This window comes from Argiope bruennichi, chromosome X1 (genome assembly GCF_947563725.1).
Source record: "Argiope bruennichi chromosome X1, qqArgBrue1.1, whole genome shotgun sequence".
NCBI lineage: Eukaryota > Metazoa > Arthropoda > Arachnida > Araneae > Araneidae > Argiope > Argiope bruennichi.
In genome coordinates, this window is record NC_079162.1 from 107,881,828 (window position 1) to 107,905,045 (window position 23,218).

General features: G+C 27.2%; 1 protein-coding gene across 3 annotated transcripts in view; it reads left to right on the forward strand.

Annotated features, from left to right (window-relative positions):
- The first annotated feature begins 2,356 nt into the window (after positions 1 to 2,356).
- LOC129958206 (translation factor GUF1 homolog, mitochondrial-like) overlaps positions 2,357 to 23,218 on the forward strand; it is a 52,333-nt gene continuing 31,471 nt past the window's right edge. Inside the window, exons 1-6 of one of the 3 annotated variants that reach the window (XM_056070484.1) lie at positions 2,357 to 2,408; positions 2,688 to 2,805; positions 13,656 to 13,689; positions 13,787 to 13,892; positions 17,415 to 17,563; positions 20,392 to 20,472. In XM_056070484.1, coding sequence (XP_055926459.1) covers positions 2,720 to 2,805; positions 13,656 to 13,689; positions 13,787 to 13,892; positions 17,415 to 17,563; positions 20,392 to 20,472 — 456 coding nt within the window. In that variant the 5' untranslated portion in view covers positions 2,357 to 2,408; positions 2,688 to 2,719. Of the gene's footprint in view, positions 2,581 to 2,687; positions 2,806 to 13,655; positions 13,690 to 13,786; positions 13,893 to 17,414; positions 17,564 to 20,391; positions 20,473 to 23,218 lie in introns of all 3 variants that reach the window. The other 2 variants (XM_056070482.1, XM_056070483.1) reach the window with 2 other exon arrangements.

The following is a 23,218-nucleotide window of genomic DNA, read 5'->3' on the forward strand; positions in this document are numbered from 1 at the left end:
ATTTACTAAAAAATAAACTTATATATCCATGTGAAAACAGTGTACAGTCATGGAAATGAATCATATATTCTATATCCATGTGTATAGTCATGGAAAGGAGTCATACAGGAAAGTTTCAAAAATACAAAAAGGAATCCTGTATAATCATCACCAGACAGATGAAAAAGATTTCTTTGTTTGTTGCTCTTCTTCTTCTTCTTTTTTTTTTTTTCTTTTTTCAAAAGGAAAAGGCTGTTCCTTATTTGTTCCATATCTCGGCAAGTCTTTAATCCGGGAAATGTGAAATAAGAATTAATTATAATATTATAAATAACTGTAATGAAAAGAATTGCTAATTTAACAATAATACTTACATGACATACTTAAAAATTGATAGTATAAACACAAATATTTGATATAAGTCAAAAATACCATTTTTTGTATCTAAATTTAGAATAAATATTTAGTATTCATTTATACAGTACATCTATTATAAAAAAAAAGAAAAAAAAGACATAAGATATTCTATTCTCAATCACTAGAAATGTGCAGTCTAAAAAATTTGCAAGTGATTTCAGATAACTTTCGAACATATTCTGCAAAAAGAATATTTTTTTTTTACCGAATCTTAAAATATTATTTGTTCAACGAAAACATATTTATTATTTTGGTGGGATTTTTTTTTTCCAAAAACCCTTCTTGCTTTAAATATTCATACAAAAATCTGCCATAATCTTTGATATACAGCAGTATAATTGTAGCGGTGGAGGAATAAGAATTTTTCAATATGGAATAAAGCATAATTAAAATTTTAAGTTTATATTGCAAATAATCTTCAATACTTGAATTCTTTATTATATTTTTACAGATTTACAAAATTGAACAACAAAAGGAACAAGGTTAAAATCGATTAATATGTACACTGTCTAAGTAAAGAATGGGAAAATTGTCTTATAGCATGACAAATGCAAAAACTGTAAAGAAGAACTATAGTTATAAAAGTAATATTAAAAGTTAATTAAAAATGATTTAAAAAAATATTACATACATACATTATCAATTTTTAATTATATCGCAGTAATAACATAATTAAAAAAACTATAAGACTAAAAATGATATGAATAAGTATAGATATGAAACAACTTATTTTACTAGCAAGTCATTAAATTAACCAGATAGAAAATATGCAATAAAATGTTTTTAATGGAAGCATTTTAAGGAACAATCATTTGACAAAAAACAGTATAATCGTACTAAACTTGACGAGTTTTCTAAAAGGTATGAATAAGTTTAGCAAATTCTTTTAATTATAATTCAATTGCTTCAAAAAACTGTATGTTCAAGGAATTATGCAAATGACAGATTCTAGTTTTAATTCTAGCAAATAATAATCAAAAATGGACTCGCATATAATAATAATAAAAAGGGATTCCCATATGAAGGATATAAGAGATTAATGTAAACATACCTCAATTCGCTCAAATTCATTTTCTGGTAGGTAAATGAATCTTGGCCTCATTTCAGCTATACATCTAGACACTTCATTTATAGCCCGACAACATGATGACTGACTAATTTGATTGAAATCAATTATTTGTTGATGACTTCCTGAAACAAAAAAGCGTAAGGCAATACACAATTTCTCTTCAGTAGTTACAGCACTGTTTCGTAATATATTGGTGCTTAATTTCTCCTTCTTAAAGATAAAATGCATTCAGCAGAATTACGAGGAAGTCTGTACTTCGAAACAAAATCATATTCATCTAACAAATCCAAATCAGAAACTCTGTCCGTGTAAATTATTCGCGACCTCCTATCTGGTATCAACTGCAATAGTTCCAATGCATCTAAATCCTCCATGTTTGTTTGAAAACTAATGTCATAGTTGTCCTTCTTGAGAACTGCGTATGCGGAAAATCGTTGATGAAATTTGATCATCGGAAGCCTGTGAATCAAAAAAATGGGGCAAAACAGTGGGAAACCGGCAATCAGTTTGGTCTGGAGAATACCGATTTGACCGCTGAGCAACATTTAATCATCAGCTGATGTTTAACTACGGTTGATGAATACGGCCGTTAGGATTTTTTTTTAAGTTAAAAAATTCTGCCCGGTGCCTTCTTCGTATGCCGAAAGGCATCGCATGCTCTAAATTTTGCTTTTTAAACAACAGACCGGAGCAGCCGGTATGAAAAACTTTATTTCAAAATTGTTAAGATAAGCAGCGATGGTGATTCCAAAGATTAAAAAAAAATTAATTAAAATCTGAGATACAGACTAAATAAATCTCAGATTAAAATAAAAATTTCAACACTTATCAGTAAGGAACATAATTTTAATGCAGGAAGCGGTAACCGTCACTGTTTCGCAGAATTGCTTGTTTACTTTGTCCATCATCTTTATTAGCGACTTGGCATCCTTGGCGCAGCAAGGTGCACACTAAACTACAATTTTAGCAAAATTTTAAAGGTTTTAAATGATAATGTTTTTTTAAAAAATTTGTTTTTATGCTTGCATACCATTGAATGTGTGGAGACTTCTGCAAAAAATTGAAGCAAATGCAAGCATTATTTGTATTTGATGGATATTTTTTGGAAATTGGATGTTAGACACTAGTTTTTGCTAATGCGATTAATTCATTTATTTTGGATATTTTACTGTAAATAATAATTAATTCCTATCATCTGTTTTTTTTTCTGCTTGTCTTGCAGAAACATATGCCTTACAGAATTCTGATTTGACAATGTTTTCACTTTATGAGAAAATGCTTTATTTTAATATTGGATACAATTTAAAAAAGGTTCATTCAAGAATACTTTACAGTAACAGGTAAAAATTTTGATTTGTAACATAATGTATTTAGCATTTATTGCACTTTTTTTAATACCTAGAAACATTTTTATGTTTATTTTTTTCTTGTTTTTCATTAATATATGTTTGTTTCATGTATGAATCTCATGTTTCATTTTCCGTTAATATAAGGCAGCTTTTGAAAATACACCCCCATTTTTATAAATTGTTATTTTTTGGGGGAAGATGGAAATAATAGTGGCTATTTTAATCTTTAATAAGAATATTTTAAACTGTGTCATGCAGAATTTTATGTACTATTTTAACTTTACAACTCACCACTGTTATAAACAAAAGAAATGTGCAGATTATTTTGTGTTGTTATTGGGTGAGTAGTGTCAGTAAAAATCTTTAAAAACAAATTTTTAATGGTACTTATATAAGGGCCTTAAAAATGCATATTTTTTTTATATAGGCGTTAATTTTAAAAATAAAAAAAAACTATTATTTTCTTACTCTGAATCTGCCTAATTATATGAATGCCTTTTCTTTGAGATGCTGATCTTTCATCTCTGGCAGAATGTCAGCAATTCCAGAGATCAATATAAATGTTTTTCCTCAGTTTAGGAAATTATCGATAGTATGAGAAAAATATAGGTTTACCATAAAATAATATTACTCATGCACTTTGTTCTAAAAATATATAGAATTTTGCTTACATTTTTTTGTTGTATATGATATATTTCATTGCAATTTTCTGTATAGATATGTTATGTCCATTATATTTTAAAAACTGCAATTTTACTTTGTATATTTAATGCCAATTTTTAAATTGTAGAATATACCAAAATAATCTGTTCCAAAAGTTTATAGCAAAAGCAATTCTATGCAAATATGTTATTGTTAATCATGATGTCAGTTCAGAGCTTAGTAAGTATGTTGTAAGAAAAGGAAAGCGGTTTGTTTGTTCTGTGTTCCAGTATATCTAAAGTTTTCCAGCTTTCGAGCGAAGGAGTGAGTAAAATTCTGAATTTGAAATTGCTTGGTAAGATTATTTAAGGAAGTGCCAAAACTTTTAAATTGCTCTAAAAGTGTGACTTATTGTGTAAGATGCCATATGAGTCATGTTCAGGAAGACCACCTGTGATGAATATTCACAATGAGCCGGTTACAAAGAATGACTTCAAGTTAGAAAATATTGGTTTGAAATTACTTCTTGATGTAAGTGTTCAAGAATACTGTTCATGGAGGAATTTTAGAATCTGGCTGGATGTTTTATGCAAAAATGATTCACAGATTACCGTTGTTAAAGCTTCACATTAGCAAGAGATTACAATGGGCTTGTAATCATACATTTATAGAATGATGGTGAGAAATAGACGACTACACTTTTCAATGATTCCTTACATTTTCATTTTCTTTTCGGTTAGCAATTCTTACTATCATACTTTGAATCAGATTATGTTTTCAGTTAGCAAAAGATGTTAGACATTCTGTACTATTTCAATAGTATTGATACTGTTCCATGGTAGGAAGATATATGTATACATCACTAAATATGATAACCCATGTTAAATGGTAAAAACAGTACTTATCTTGGATAATTAATTTTCATTTTTTTGTGGTTGTTAGTACCTGTAATGAAGTTAATTCTTACTGATTATTGTAGCAAAATAATACATGAAATTCACTTTTATATTATTTTCTTTTATTTTATGTCTTAATAATATGTTTTATATTATTATTATACTTTTCTTTACATAGTTATATGATTTTGCTTTGGAATAAACTGATTTTCATCTTTTGCATTTTGATTTAATGTTTATTTTTGTAGTTTGAAAAAATGTATAAAAATCTCGGAATTCTTTTTGCACATAGTAATATGTTTCTGTTTGTTAATTGAAATGACATTTGAAATTTAATAATACAAAATAATTTTTTTTCATAATTTTTGTATTTGAATAATTTTTTCAGAATTGGACTCAAATTTGTCCTCAATCATTTCTCTCTTTGTTAACTCTTTCAGACATAAGAGTCTATGAAAAAATAATCACCTTGTTAAATTATAAAAGTAGATAATTTTTTTAAAAATTCAGTATTATTTTTAAAATGTATCAAATATTATTCTTATTATTCATTAGTACAATTTGTGTGAGTGTGTATTTGTATAAGTATAAAGGTAATTAGCAAATTGAATAGATTTACTCTGTACGTTTTGTATTTGTGTGTGTGTTGCAGTTAACATATGTTTTTCTACTGATTCTTTCTGGTTGATGTGCCAAACATGGTTCTTTTAGTAAATATATCAAGTATACAAAATGCTTTCTAAAGTGGTTCACAAAATGAATGATCATGCTTTGAAAATGTGCTTTCTTCATTAAATGGCTCAAAAAGCGAAAGTAACGTGCATTAAATATTTAACTATAAACGGTTTAAGAAATAAGCCACCATATTTGAAGGAAGAAAGGGATTCTTTCAAATTTCAAACTGAAAATATGTAAAAAAGAAAAAGCAACGGAAATTTAGTATATTAATAACTGTTAGAAATTAACACAAATCAACACTGAATGAAATTTAAATACTTTTTATTTATTACAATTAAGTCTTGATAGATCTTTGACTCTGTCATGGCCGTACAAAGTGTTTGTCATCCGTTATCCATTGTAGATTTGAATCCAAAAATTGTGTGATATCCGACTTTCCCCACCAGCGATGATGCCACTTCGGTCGAAAATGATTGGTTCATTTTCAATGAGCAAATATTTTGATGGTTACTTTCTAACTTCCGTGAAAATCTGTCGAATCCAGAGATTACCCTAGCATGCCCTTTGTAATCTCCGTAGTATACTAAGGTTCTTAGAGGCCTCAGAATTCTCCTTAATACATAGAAACATTAGGAAATCATCCTGTGCTTTTTCAGAAAACATAGGGGGATGAAATTGAGGATATCAGCATGGTTATTCTCCCATCTATATCTTCAATGCTATGAAAACTTATTTAAACTTGAAAAAGATGAAAGAGGAAGCGCATTGAGATACTATGTTTAATTCACAGGTGTAGACAGTAGAAGCAACAATCAAAAGCATTGTACGTTAAACCTAGTTTCAGGAATACCTTTAATAACATGAGAAGATTGCTTCTTCAGTCGGATGTACAAAGGTTTCGACAAGATGACTTTTATAGGAAAACAGAGCTGGCCTTCTCTATGAAGGAGCCGGGTGCAAGCAACCTTTTGGGGCCCTAAATTTTTTGCAAAGTAAAATAATAATAATAATAAATAAAAATGCGAAAACATATTATTATTGCATTTTTATTTAATGTGTGATTTTGTTTTTGCTATTAATTACTTTGGGAAATTACAATTCTTCGCAATTTATTTTTTCGATGCTCAGTATAGCAAGTCCATTTATACATTATGCACATAGTTGTGCATAATGTTTGACCGAAGACAATTCTTTATTCATTTTAATTTACTGAAAGAACGTTCAAAATTTATTATAGTAACTGGTAATGTAAAGATAAAATTTATCAGAGTTAGTACATTTAGCAATAAATCCTTATAATTATTACTAATTAGTGTAAATTTCAAAATGTTTTGAGGATTATTTACATCCCTTTCATTCAAAATTAAATCCCATAACAAAACAATTATTTGGATTAGGAATTATTATTATTTTGGAACATTTTTCTAATTCATGTTTTTCTAAAGTTTTTATGTCAGTGATTAATTTGAAGCACATTAAAACTATCTTGTATCTGTACAATAATAGTATCAGTTACAGAGTTAAAAAAATAATATCTAAATTTCTCAACCAGTTTTACTATAATTTCATCTTCTGCTGTTTCAAAATATAATTTTTCTCTTTTTTCGAATTAGTTTTTCAAGTAAATGTCCTGAAAGACTAAAATTATGTGCTATCGCTTTTGCTTTGTCTAAAATTATATTAATTAAATTTTGTATGTCAATTTTAATTTTATTGACTAAATTAACCGCTTAACTGTTTTGCCCGAGTGCCATACATGCATCGATTTATCGAATTTTGATAGTTGTAAGCAAAAAATAAACCATTCATAGCTATTATAATTCAATATTAAAATTACTTCAAATTCATAGATAAGTTAAGTATTCAATAGATTTCCATTTGAATCAAAATAAGAAAATATTCCCAACATAGAAGGTGTCATCTTATTAGATAGTAAAGAAAATAAAACAGTTAAGTGGTTAAAAGACCAGTCGAGAAAAATTGCTTTTACTTGAAATGATTTATTGATAGTGGTGATTTTGGAAAATATTGTAAACCATGCTATTAAACATAAAATGAATGTTATTTCTCATATTGAATCCAATAGACTTATAGCTTCAGGTACCATTGTATTATTGTTATTTATATCAATAAATTCTCCTAGGGCATTACAAGTTACGAGTATCGCATAATGGTTTAAGAGTAATGTTTAAATGCTTTTGTAGAATTTCCCATCTTTCTGAAAATGCAGAAAATAAGCAATTTAAATGTTGCAGTATCCAAAAATAATTACAATATATACTGCTGGAAGCGGCATCACAAATTAATAAATTAAAGTAGTGTCATTGGCAAGGCATATAAATTGTATGAGGGTTTATAGCAATTATTCTAGATTGTATTCCTTTATATTTCCCTTTCATGTTGCTAACATTGTCATATGCCTGTTCACTACAAACCATAATATCTAAATAAAGCTCACTTAATATTTCCAATAAAGCTTTTGCTAGTCATTCTCCAGTCACATCATTTACTTCAATAAATCCTATAAATGACTCATTTAAACTTAACCTTTTTCTCTTCAAAATTTACATACCTAATAAAGATCAAAGTTCACTTTTGTATCTATCATCTTTAATTTTGTTAAGAACTTCATTTCCTAATTCAAGAATAATTTGTTCTTGTGATGTATGTGCTAAATCATGCACAATTCCTATTGTCTATTCTAAATATTTTTGGAATATTTTATTCTGTTTATATGATCTATGAGCACAGAATAATGTTAACTTAAAAAATTTCCATTAGTAGGCGTTTATATTATTTCATGGTTTCCTCGAAGTGGGAGATTATTACATGCTAAAAATGGAGTCACATCTACAATTCTTTGAATTTAAGTCACTCCGTTTCCTAATTTATATCAACTTGATTTTGTTTTATCAATAGTCGAACATAAATTTAGTTGTTTCGGTAATTCTTTCCAAGCAATAAATGAATTAAATGACAAATAGAATGCTCATAATCTTGAATTGCAATTGATAACTTTCTCCACTTATTATAAACACTGATTTTTCATTTCTTCTGGAAAATAATCTACAGCAAAAACAAAATACCGAGTCTTGAATTTTTGATAATAAAAAATAATCAGCCAGCTGTGAGGCTGCATTTCACCATTTGGCATTTAAAAAAAAAAAAGTAGTAAGTAGTGGAAAATGATTTACCTTCATTCTTAGCAAAAACTGCTTTGTGTTGTACAGGTCTGTTTTTAACACAAAATATTTTAAGCTTATCATTTATAATTCTTGGACATAAACCTGAATCACTTATATGCATTTGATAATATTTGTTATTGTCATTTTCATTGTTGTTTTATGATTCAATCATATTTGTATAAACATATGGTTCTTCAAGGATTTTCACAGTTTCTATATATTCATTGCAAAATTGTGTAGTTTGTGCGGAACTTTCTTTGCCAGTTGAAACTTGAATTGTAACTTCTGAAGTTGAAGCAATTTCATTGCCAGAATTACTTTGTAAACAAACAAACAACAACAAAAAAAAACCCTGATATACTCATTCATTTTTAAAATTTAGTTCCCATCCCCCTTTTCTGCTAATTTTCTTTTTTGAGACTGAATCTAGACACCCAGAGGGATACTTCCTAAACATGGACATGATTTGATCTAATAATATTAAGCATTTTCAAACCCATTGATCCAGTTAAATTTCTTCCTCTCTTCCTTCCATTCTGCTATTATCGTTCAGAACATTATTTTAGTTCTGGATCATGTTGAAGACACCGCAGTCGTGGGATTCTGGTGCATAGCATGCAAATCTGATAACTGACATGACATATTTTCACATGAATACAAATTTCAGCATTTTCAAAATCAAATTTTATTATTCTTGAGATTGATTCTTTTTTTTTTTAATAATTCAACAGCATTTTATTATCTCAAGTATTTTTTTTTTTTTTTTTTTTTTTTTTTGTATAAATCTATTCATTTTATATTACTTTACTTATTTTACTTTTTTATGTTGGCAAGATTCATTATTTTATGAATTTCAGCCTTGCTTGTTTCAAAGCCTGAGTTATGTCTCTAATACATTTGCCCAACAAATTAATCAAACCTGAAACTTTTCTTTATTAACAAAATCTAATGCGCTGTGAAAAACTATTTGTGAGAAAATTGAATAATTGAAAGAGTTAGATAACAAAATTTCTAAAAGGAAACAAACTTTATTTATAGAATTAATGAATTCGCCGATTTGTATACCTTAGATTTGTTTCTTTTTACATTCTTTTTTCTTTCAAAGGATTGAATTGTTAATGAAGTGGCACTCTTTGAAACAGCCAACTGTAGTGTAATAAAGTAATTTTGAATATATAATGAATGTACTTTAGTTGGATTTTCATTAGAAACTTGCTGAAGAAATATTTTAAATAACTTCACTTTGGTGTTTGTGAAAAATATTCATCAATTTTTTGTGATATTCTCCGTTTATATTTGTATAAAATTGAATATTTTCTTCTCCAACATAATGAATTTCATTGTGACACATAGTTCTATCATCAAAACTACTCTGTAAATGCTGATTTTCACTTTTTCTGTATAGGTACTTAAAAAAAATGCTTATTTTTTTAAGTTAAAATTTGACTACTCACACCTTAATTTACTTTCTTGTTCACATTTAACTTATACTCAAATAAATATTATTTTTTGAATTTGATTTATATCTTAAAGATGATTCTTTTTAACAATTTTTAAAACAATTCTTTCTTATAAATTTTAAAAATAATAATAATAATAAAAAAAAACCTTGCTAGAATTATGTATTCAGAATTATATATAAAGCCATTTTTTTTATTTGGTTCTTTAGTTTAATTCTTACAGTGTCAAACAATAAATCTAGTATGACACAAAGTTGTCAGTTCTTGCAGTATGAAGTCTAAGCAGTTATACATCTAGTTATTGTATCAACTATTAAATCATAGTTTTTAAATATAATAACTCTAAATTTTAGCCTTTAATAATATTAACATTTTATTTGTAGAGTCTTAACATCTCGAGATTTCTGTGATATTTTACCAAACTATTTACTTAATTGGTATTATGACTTAAACAATTGATATGTTATACTGTAACTTCAACTTCTTCATTTGCTTATTTCTTCTTTGTTTTCCTTTCTTAAATTCTTAAAGTATTATTTCTATTTACCTTATAAAGAATTGAAATATATATATATATCAACTTGTATAAAGTTTTTTAAATTATAAAATTTGAAACTATGTTAAAACTTTTTATTTTTATTTAAGAAATGTACTATAATTTTAAAACTTGCTGTTGTTGGCAGTTTTGTCATTTAATGTCAATCTAAACCATTTTGTCAATCTAAATAATATATTGGCTTCTTTTCTTCCCTAAACAAGATTATTTATTTAAAAAAAAAAACCTTATGTATAATAAATTGAATCAACAGATTTGCTTTAAAACTAAAATACTACATTTCATTCAAACACCTTTATATCTTGAGATATTCTAAGATACAACATGTTATTTCTTTGAAATTATATCTTTACATGAAAAGTTCGTTTGTAGAAAAAACATTGTTTGAATTTCTCAGTACAGTAGAATTAGCCCCATCTTTACATAATACATATTTCAAAGTTATAATTCATTAGTACATTAACTTGATTAACCATAGTAAACATATAAAAATCAAGATGACGATGACTACATATTTATATACCATAAGATTATTTTTAATTTTTTATAGTAAAAGATAAAGACAACAAAACTTGATAACTCTAAGTTTCTTAAATTCTCTTTGGCAGTTTGACAAATAACTACAATATGTCAGTTAGTGTCTCGCATACTAATAGACAGAGGAATGCAGTTTGTTTCAAAGTAAAACTTTTTAATACCTTCCCCTGATAAAATTCTGATAGAACTCATATCTAATCATTCATGATAAGTGACAAAAACTAATATAATAACTGCTGTGATAATATGTTTTATAAGCTTAAAATTTCTTGCTCTAAAGCTCTCATTCCATTTCAGCTGTCTAAACTACTACTATTTTTGTCTTATATATTTGAATTTGGGTATTTTTTTACATTTTGTAAACATATAGATACCGAAAAAACAAATATATTTAATTTCTTTCATCATTCTGAAACTACTTATAAAATTATTCAAATCAGCATATTTGCAACATATCTGTTTCAAATATGCTGTATTAGTATATACAAAGATCAGATAGTCTTCTTTTCCTTCTTTCTTCAAAATAGTCTTCATTCTTCAAAATAAAATTTGATGTAAAATTATTAAAAGTATCAGTTTTTGCTATCAAGCTGCACATTCTTTGATACAATTGAACCACAAATTGAATTTGAACATTGAACCACAAATAACAAAATGATGGTTGGTTCCTAATTTCATTACTATACTGAATTATTTTTGCCTTATGAAATTTTTTTTTTAAATTTTAAGTTTGTTATGGTAGAAGTGTATATTTTTACAATTTTGAACATTGATGGAATATGAAAGTGAAAAAAACCAGATATGCTCAAAATTTTCATTTCTTTCAAACAAATTTATTTGGTCTACAGTGTGAGTGTATATATTATATAATGTATATTCAAGCAAGTTAGCAAGGCATAATTTATGTTCAAGTAAAAAGTGGCGAGGTACACCAATCTACATCACAACACAAGAGATAAAAGAGTGAACAAAATATTTATTCCTGTGATTATATGCTGTGAGATTTGTATAGGGATTTCTTTATACATGTTGATTTAGGTAAGGGAATTATAGGGATCTTTCAAAAGAATTTGTTTAGACTAACAAATTCTTATCCCTTCTCTCAAAGTGGGGGAACTTGTCGATTTCAGCAATTTTAGAGCTCATGTAGTATTAATTGAATAATAAAAAGGTGGAATTGGGCCAGGAAATAAGAGAACATTTTAGAATTAAGTTAATACAGATTAAATTAAGATAAAAATTAGGAAATTAATTTAAATTAGATTTAGAGATATCATTACATATATATATATATAATAGGGTTTTTACATGTAATAAAAGCTAGTAGCATTTTTGTGGAAGACTATACTTTAATAATTCAATATAAAGAACCAAGTATCTTTTTATTAGTAAAATTTAATTTTAAATGCTGTTTGTATGAGATTTCTGTTTTTGTATTAAGTTCTGTAGTATAATATATTTTATAATTCTGTTCACTGTATTTTAACAATATATATGTGTGTTATAACACTGAAATCACTGTATTTTAACAATATATATGTGTGTTATAACACTGAAATACTTTATTGTGTAAAAGTTATCATAAAATGAATTTAACTTACTACTCTTAAATATCTGATTTTTTAAAAAACTGTTTTTCACTTTCGTTTTTTCAATGTCTTAGGATAAATACTTTTAAAAAATAGCATTTCTTGTTTTAAGTATAATTTGTGGATAAGTAACAATTTGTTGCTAATCAGCAAAACTTTTCTTTAGTTTAGTAAAAAGTATTTGTGAACAGTAATATAACTTTAAAGTTTATATAGACATAAATACCTTACTTTTTAAGTATCAACTTTTAATGCCTTTACTCACAATGGCATATATGGCATTTGCATTAAATCACTGAATTTTTGGTATTTAAATCTGCAGTCAATGAAAGTATTAAGTAATTTTAAATGCATAATTCATTTGTAAATATTTCAATATCTCATTGGCCCTTCATATTATTAAAAAGCATGAAATAACAATTAATGGCTCAAATAGGATAGGCTGTCTATTACTAAGAAGTTAAGTATATTTTTTGATCAAGGCATTAATTCGGATTTGCAGAATAAAATATGATATTCTCAATCATATAGATGAATTGCAGTCATAAATCAAAAGCATCAGTTTGCTTAATTTTTTGCTTAACACTTATGATACCATGTATGTATTGTAAATTGAGTATCATTTTCCATACTCCTACTGGCAACAACAAGCATTAGGTTTTCAATTTTACTCTCATAATATTGTTGAAGCCAATACCGAGTATGTTGCTTAAGGGCAACACTTGGCATCTAAGTGTTAAAGGATGTGAAATTTTCTTGGAGAAATCTTAAATTCTCTCTTGTTTTCTGTTTTTTAATTGAATATATATATATTATACTTATATTTAAAATTTTTCTTCCCTTGAATTTATATTCGAGTTAAGTAACAAAATTTTATAGATATCATTAAAATTTTCAATCATATGTATGAGATATCTTCTATTTTCATGTAATTTTTATCAACTTCTTCATATCAGTGTTATTATTAATTTCATTAACTAAATATCCATATAAAAATTACCTAAAAATCTTAGACAGAGATAAAAAGTAATAAAATGATAAAAAAATAATTATTTTCAGTACATTTCAGTGAAAAATTCTTATAGATAGAATTTCTACATCTATACAAAATGATGATACTGAATATACTTTATTTGTAAAGAATTTACTTATAATTTGGAAAAAGACAGTTTTGGTATTTCATTTTGATTTTATTATTCAAAACTGTTTAGTTATGCAGCCAAAGTATTTCATGCAATGCATTCTTGTTTTTCTTTCTTTTTATTTTAAGAATTTTTTTTCTTTCTTTATATTTCTAGGTTAGAATTTTCTAGTGAACGAAAAGAATTCAAGGTTTGTGCTAATTTTATTTAATATATTTTTTAATTAATATTTAAAAAATAATAAAAGAAATGCATTGTTTTTTTTTTTAATTTCTTTTTTAATGCAGGTTAACATGAAAAACTTTCCTTTAAAATATATTCGAAATTTTGGAATAATAGCTCATGTTGATCATGGAAAAAGCACTTTATCAGATCGTTTGATGGAATTTGCAGGTAAATAAACTTATTGAAAATATTTAAGAAAATCTGACTCAATGTGCTAATAGATTGCTTATATTTTTGTATAATAGATTTGAAAATGGGAAATATTATTTATTCATTTTTTAAAACATCCAAAAGCGAAGTGGTTATTTTCCATTGAATCATTTATTGATATGTAGTGATACATCATCATTTATTAAGAGACTCAATGATTAAAACAACAACAAGAAGTAAGAAACGGTAAAACTGAGATTGGATGAAACAAAAAGCATTGTCTTAAGAAAAGGAAATGAGAATAAACATTCATGTTGTCTATATTATTTGTAACTTTCTATCCTTCATATATATAGTTCCATTAATTACAATACCAATACTCCAGCAAAATTTTCCAAAGTTCTTACCCAATCATAGAGCACTGTCTACTGAATTTAATTTGTCTGTAATAATAATAATAAATATTTAATATAATATAATATTTAATAAATAAAATATTTAATAATAAATATATAAATTTGTTTGTAATAATAAATCTGTCCCTTCCCCCAATGATTTTTCTAGGTCAACTAAACCGTAAAATTCTTTTACCTTTCCAGCAGCAACAAAAAAAAAACTTTATTTAAATTTCCTTGTTTTAGGAGATAAAATTATAAAATGGTTCAAAGCAAAAGAAATAGAAAAAATCTATTTAATGAGTTAAAGAATGAAAGTAAAACAATGAAAATTATTCATTTGAATGAGGATTTCATAGATTATAAATTTATGATTAAAATATTATTTCACATTTTATCTAAGGAAGATAATAATATTTTAATTAATAATTTCAAATTAATAATATTTTTTGAAAAAATATTATTAATTTGAAATGTTTTGAGGTTCCAAGTAGGTGTGCATTTAGTAAGGAAATTTTATTTTAATGGAAAAAAGAATTGTTTTCAAAATAGATATATAGACCCCCCCCCCCATTTTGTACTTCTTAAAATGATCGTTATCATTTAATTAAACTATTTTTCTTAATGTGTTCATTACTTTATGAGGATTTCATTTCAGCCATCTGCTATCTGAATTGAAATAAATTTTTTTGCAAGTGATGTCATTGCTACAACAAAAACCTATTAGCTGTTTTCATTAATTTAGTTTTAAATAGGTAAAGGGAGCTATTATTTGCCATTTAAAAAAAATATAGTTCATATAACCCTTTCCACTTCTCATCCTGATTTTTTTTTCTGATACTGGAATATATACATAATTTTTTTAATCTAATACATTAATATATTTTATATTCCTGGTCTGATCATAAATTAATATTTTAATCTTGTCAATGAAAGGTTATTTAATTTGATTCCAGAGTTCTTGAAAATTGTCTGAATTTTATTTTACTGAATTCGGGGTCCCAGAAAAGTACTTGATATTTTGTTGTTGTTGTTGAGTTCTTGGAAAGTTCTTGTAAAATTGGTGAAATAGACATTGTTTTTGGGGAGAAAGTGAAGAGAAAGTCAATTTGTGACTTGGTTTTGCCTTTATAATTCAACCAATGGGAGCTATCTCACCGAAGCGTACTCGCATACTCCTTAACAAAAGTGTTATCCACTCTTCTCTCTCTATAAAATTTGTGGACCTTAGACGACTGCAAAATCCATGACAGCCTCCCCCCCCCCCAAGAATCCGCACATATGCGTTTTGGGCTTCATAATACATTGAGGAAAACAGAGCATGTATTTTGGATACATTTTTTCGAATGATTTTTGAATGATACTTTAAAATATTAAAACCGTGTACCAATTTTATCTAACTGCTTATGTTTTGTAATTATTGTGTTCATTTGCTTTCAGATACAACTCGTAGAGGTATTTCATTTGAGATTGTTTCGGATTCTACAAATTTGGTGTAAAGACTACAGACCAAATTTCATCTATCTAGCTCATAGCATTTTTGAGTTATTGTGTTCACGAATAGATATAATTCAAAAATATTTTTCGGATCTGGAGAGGTCTGAAGCGGTGGAGATTCGTCAAATTATCGGGGCCAAATTTTTTGAAGATTGCTGTATTTTTTCTTTGTAATCTTGTATACGAAAAAGTAAAAATGGATTGAAAGAGTAGGAAATTTTCTATTAAAATACAAATATTTCAATCTTCTTTCTTTTGTTGCTGTCACTGTTGTAAGGTAACAGGTGACAATATATCAAAATTCAAAGATTCTGACAGTAGTACTATTTCGTACTCTATTGTTTTATACTTTTCACACTACTTTCTTTTTGTATGTGTCGTATATGTGCAATAAAAAGATGTTAATAACACTGTCAATCCCCATTCTTTTCTCTTTGTGTAGTTTAGAGGAATGAGTGTAGGGAAGGACGAACAAAGTTAGCACCACTACTATCTGGGGAACTTTAATAGAAATAGATGGAGATCCATCATTAAATTTGAGGTTTTTGATTTATTAAATGTTGAAATGCAAAATGAATTTTCAACATTGTTAATAATTGTGGATAATTGTAGCCTGCATATTGTCAATAATTCATTTACTCGTGCAGAAATAATATTCACGTAGGATATTGAACCTCTTTTTACCTAGTGTGTATTATTTATTTCAAGAATTGACAGCGAGATGAGTGAACTATTTAAAATTTTCAAACTGTGTGAAACTTCCCAAATTTTTTTTCAAAACTATATGTCTAGGGAATATTGCTGCTGCTGAATGGAAAAGCGGGACGATTTGGTGTTGTACATTGAGAACATTGAAAAGGTCAATATCAATATCTAAATCGTGTGAATTTGTTGCAAATTGTAGCTAAGATTCGAACCCTATCTGTTAAATTGAAGTTTTTCTTATCATTGATCAGTTTGCAAATCACGTGATATTATACAAGAGATGCTTCTGTCATTTTTGGCACAGGACATGAATAACTAAATAAGAATAACTAAATCATTTTCAGTTATGTATTATATAATGTTGTAAAACCCTTTCATATATTTAGTTGCCAAATCAAGCAAAACTTATTTTAATACCTCATAGAATTCTACATACTCCATAGAATTCTACAAAAAGGACTAATATAATGCACTAAGATCGAAATTAACCATAAAACATTTGCATTTTTAAAGTATGTCAAAGAATGCTTTAAAATTAAAGTCCCCCCTTTTTATTCTATATAATTGTGTCGGTTAAATATTTGAATTATTAGTGTGTTTTGCGAATATTGAAATGTTATTTGAAATTGATATTACTAATGGCTTATAATATTTCTAATTTATTACTAAGGAGCTGTGAGTTTTGATTGGTGTTGCCTGAAATATTTATTTTATTCATTTAAGTTTCTTTATCACATCAATAAAGTATACAATATTGAAATTTTAGAAAGTTAATTTTCATGATGATTTTGCATGTAAGAAGAGAAAGATGAGCTTTCAGATTCCTTTATAAATACTTTAGCTTAAAAATTCAAATTAATTTAATATGAATTTGTATATTTTAAAATTACTTAATTCTTTTGATATAAATATATAAGCTTCATATTTTCTTTTTATAAATTAGGAAATATTTCGAGAAAGAAAAAAAATGAGCAAGTTTTAGATAAACTTCAAGTTGAACGAGAGAGAGGCATTACAGTGAAAGCTCAAACAGTATCTCTTTTTCATGAGTATAAAGGACAAACATATTTATTGAATCTCATTGATACTCCTGTAAGTAATTGAATGTCAGTATAATGTATTTAAATTACAAAAATATTTTCTTTCATTAATTCATACCTTATATTAAGTTGGATGTTTTATGTTGGTAAAAATAATTAATTTAACACTATATATTTGCATTCCTCTAAATCTAGCATGATGGTCTATTACGTTTATCCAATGGAAACTCTAACCATATTAGATACGTAAAGATTGTGTTGGGAATGAAAGTAATAGATGCACCAGATAATATATAAACAAAATATTAGTCCAGTTTCACTTTTTTAAGCGAAATATTTTTATAAAAGAAAAAAAAAATGGTATATCCTGCATCCCATTTATCATTGCTATGTCTTTGTATTCACACAATGTAAAAAAAAAAAAAAAAAAAAAAAGTGTCTGCAGTGGCCTAGTGTCATGGCCACAGCTTCAGAACTGGAGGATTCCAGGTTCAGTACTTGATTCCACTAAGTATCGTTGTTTAAGCATACCTAACGTCATATACCAAACGGCCTTACATTCGTCATGTGGGATGCGGAAGTTTGGAGAGAGGGTGTCAGCTCAGGTATCGTCATTGGATCGCGATTCAAAAATACGACATCTATCCCAATATAACTCTAGAGTTGCTTCCAAAATAAGACGCTAATATAACTAAATAAAAAATATATATATTAAATGGCTATGATTTTGTTTGATTCTAAATGTACATTTGAAAGTATTAAAAGGCGGGATACTTAACTATATATTTCTTTCCTAATTATAAAAAATTGTAAAGGTTTATTTGTAAATATTAAATTATTAATATCATTTCATATATTTGATTTATTATGTTTGCAGCAACAGTGTAGAGTGCATTACAAGTTTTTACTATTATTTAAGTGGACTGCATATCATTCTAGTTATTCATATTCCTTGCTAAAAAGATAAAAGTTATCTCTCTTGCAATTTTAAAATATACTGCACAATAAATAAAATAAAAATCTTCATTTCATCGTTTTCACAACATTGTATTAGTTTAATGTGTAAAATCTAATTAAATTTTACTGATTCTGTATGCGATGCTGGAAAGATATTAGGGAAAGACAATTTATAAAAAAATAATATTAATGATTTCAAAATATGTAATATTTTTCATTCAAGAACACCGTTGGTAGAATGATAATCCCAAATTTTGTTGCTTGCATTGTGCCACGTTAGGTTTGTTGAGATGCATCTTCCTGAAAGATTTAGAGCAATGTTTCAAGATCGTGATTTTCAGAATCAATAGCTTGTCAAATATTTTGTTTATGGGGAAAAGATGCGCTACAAATAAGAGTAATAAATTTCTTTGATGTGTCTAAAAGTATAATTTGTTGACTATGGAATCGATTCGAAGTACTGTAGATGTTTGTAGAAGGTGAAGTCATAGTTATACATGTGGAATAAGACTATCCTCAATCGCTTCCTGTCCGTTATTCCTGTTGAAGCAGAACAAAAGAAATCATTTATCTCTCAAAAGTTCTTTTTTGAGCCACAGGATAAACTAAGCGAATTCGCCTTCATTAGTAGGATTTGCATGCACTTGGGCATTTCATTAGCCTTCGTATTGTGAGGAAATTCTGTGGATGATCATTGCAGTTTTGGTAGCAGTTGGATGATCATTGCAGTTTTGGATTTGCAGTGGCATAAATTTTTCTTCACATATGGATCAAGATTCTGTATGGTGTTCATTTTCTACATATGGAAAGATTTCCATATGAGAAATAATACTACCTTCGAGTGTGAAAGGTCACATAATCGAGGTGGTGGTCTGATAGTTTGGGCTGAAACAAATGCAGATGGAGGTAGAGAACTGCACATAATCCAGAATGCCAGTTTATTGAATAGAAGATTCAAAGAGATTTTCAACCATTTGTTTTATCGTGTACATCATGGATACTTTCCTATAATGGGAGGTAACGTTTTATGTCGCAGGACTAGTTCCATTGGAACAAGGCATAGAGTGGCCAGCAAGTTCACCCCTACTTGAATCCAGACGCTCTATAGAGATGGGTTATTGCTTATTCAAGGCCTCCTTTTATGATTCGAAAGTTTGAAATTTGCGAAAAAAATGGGAAAGCGGACTTCAGAATTTACAGGTCGTTATCGATCGATTTTCAGCCATTTTAAATGATTTGGGAAACAATTGGCCCTTTTAATATTGCATGGAATTAAAAAAAATACTTCAAATATCGAAAATCTGTACATGGCCGTAATTAAAAACAGAATTTTGTTTAATTTATTAAATGAAAATTATATATATATATATATATATATATATATATATATATATAATAAACCAGGAGACTAGCAGAGAAATAGCGAAAATTACCCAATATAATTTAGGCTGTTCTCAAAGAGGGAGAAACCAAGAACCCAACTATTCAAGTGAGCATACAACAGACTGCAGGAATTGTAAAGCATCACAAGAAGTGAATAAATGGAGATACTTCGCCATTTCAATTTCCTTGCAATCCAGTCATTCAAGTCCACTCTGCTTTTTGCTGTGATTGAGACATACATCCTGATGCTTTTGGGTCACAATGATCATGTGGATCATAAAGCTTGAAAGTTTGATTTAAAAATATAAGACACTGAAGAAAATTCTGGATTAAAAACTTTGCTTAATGGAAATAAATTTCCATTATTAAAAAGATGATTCCTTCTCTGGAATAATCTTTTTCAACTGTGCAATCGCTATTCTTTACGTATTTCTAAATTAATAAAGAATTTGCTGTGATGCAGTTTAAATTGTATTAAAATCTTACTTTAATGTATAAGGTCTTTTTAATATGTTTAATTTTCTTTCATTTGAAATGTAGGGTCATGTAGATTTCAGCTATGAAGTAAATAGGTCATTAGTTGCATGCCAGGGTGTAATTCTTCTTGTGGATGCAAATCAGGTAAGAAAATTACGTAAGAGCTGATGTCTTTTATTCAGTGCCGGCCTTTAGTTGATTGGATCAATTGTTCCCAATAGAACCAAACACCAGAGTGCTATCGAAAAAGCACGCGCATTTATTGAAAAGCTTAAAAGAAAACTTGAACTTGTGACTCGAAAAATTAAAAAAAAAAAAGTTTAAAAATAATATATAAATAAATAAACTCTTTTACATGACCACATTTTCGTAGTGAGATGTATCTTTTGTTTAATTTTTAAAGTCATTTTCATGATAGCTTTTATTTTAACAAAGCATTTTAAGCAATTCATTTTCATCCATTTATTTTCTTTTAAATAATGATTCTACAATATTTTTACTAACTCGATTTTTTTTTTTTTTTTTGTATAACTTTATTTTATTGTTCAATTTATCAAACTTACTTTGCTTTTCAATATTTAGGTTTGGCATGATATATTATTTATGAAGTTAAGCTCCCCCCCCTCAATGCTGCGTAATAATGCCATTTAATCAACATGGCTAATTTGAATTTTTCTCTGTTTCTTTTTTTCTTCAATTAATCTACAATAATTCAAATTTATTTTGCTTGGTTCGAAGTCAAGAATAAAAATTAATATGTATATATTTATTACATTTCTGAAATGTTTTTGTTAGTTAAATACTTCCATAAACTGTGTTTTCAATGTTAATTAATAAATAATTTGTTAAACCCTTAATTCATTCAGGAATTTAATGTTGGGCAATATATCTAATCAAACCTTTGACACTTCTGAATTTTTTAAAAAAATTTTTAACTCCTGTATAATTTTATTTAAATTCTTGTTTACAAAATTATTACAGATTTTAACAATAAATATTACTGCTTTAGCTATTTGAATTTAATTCCATTTATTTATATTTTATGTATTATTCATTGAACCTGTTAAATATATTGAGGCTCTCCGAAATTGTTTCCTATAATCCTCCATGTCAGACCGGCCCTGATTTTATTTATTATAATTTGTTCTCATTTTTAAATGTGAATTTAATTATTTATTTTCTATGATTATTTATACAGTGACTATATTTGTATTCTAACAAAAGTTATTATAATTTAACTAATCATTTCATGGATTCTGAAACAGATAACTGACCTTTTTAATGTATATTCTCAAGTGATTTTGAGAATGGGGATAAAGAAAAATATGGACACATCTCTTTTTAATATATCAAATATATCATATGTATTCTGTAAGAAAAATTATTAATAATAATTATTTTTTGTATCTTTTTTCCTGCCTCTACAGATTATTTGAAATTCCTTTTGAGTTTTATTTAGAAATATGTTTTTAGCTTATATTTTATTTTTGGGCATTCAGTGTACAATCATCAGTTATCTATACAATTCTTATTAAACAGAAATTCATATTTAACAGTTATGCTGAATCACGCATAGCTTTCATTGAACTTTTTGCATTTAAAAATTTCCTTTTTATTATTGTAATTTTTTATATGTAGAATGTACACTTCTGTGCTCTTTAACTTTCATTATACTTACTTGTTTATTGTGTGTGTGTGTGTGTGATATTTTAAAATCTAATTTAAACTTAATTAAATTCCTTACTCTTAGCTCAATTCACATCAACTTCATTCTAGAATATTCTCTTATTTCCTGACCCCATTCCACTTTTTCTATTTAATTAATTCAACACGAGTTCTAAAAGTGCTGAATCGGCTAAAAGCCGACAAGTTCCCACCCTCCGAGTGAAGGGATAAAAAATGTCCAGCCAAGCACATTCTTTTTAAAAGATCCTTATGATTCCCTTGCCTGTGATCGACAAGTGTTGGAAATCCCTATTAAAATCTCACAGTATATATTCACAGGGATAACATTTCCATTAGCTTTTCCTCATATCGTTTTGTGTCGTTCTGTGTTGTGCTCGTCGCTTCTGCTTGTTCATAAATCATACCTTCAGGGATGGAAATGAAACGAAGTTAAAAAATTCAGAGTATCTTCTCTCTCATCGGCCACGTCTCTGCTTCAAAAATAACGTTTATGTTTATATATATATATGATATTTTTAAGTTATTTTAAATCTTAATTAATTTCCTAATTTTTATCTGTGTTCTCTTATTACCTGATGCAAATCTTACTTTTTTATATAATTATTTCTAACACGTGTTCTACAAAAATTGATGATTACTTTAATTTTGGAAAATTAAGTGTACTTGACTTTTCCACTCTTTGAGTGGAGGGTTAAAAGTCCCCACACCTACACAAAGATGCCTAAAATTCCTTTTTTAAATCGATAAATATTAAAGAAATTCATCATCGACTTTCTTCCTCATTGTGGCCCCCGTGGTGAAATAAATTGAAGTTCATTCCAACGTTTCTTTTTTTCGGCCATGCATCTGCGAAAGTACGTTTGCATATATATATATATATATATATATACACAACCAAAAAAATATATACAATTAAGTGGAAAAATCCAAGTGAAAATACAAAGTAAAGACCGAAAGTAAAACGATTTTGAAGCGAAACGTTAATACATATATTTTTTAAAATTCATATGTCTTGTAAAAGTTACAAAAACACTATTATAAATCAACTTATTAATAAAATAAGGAACGGAATAAATTTAATCAAAAATCACATAAGGTATTTAAAAAATTATTATCATAAATATATCCACCTCTATCTTTAAATCTTCAATTAGTAGCTTTCAGATGAAAGTAAAGGATTTCATATTAGGATGATGTTGGCGCA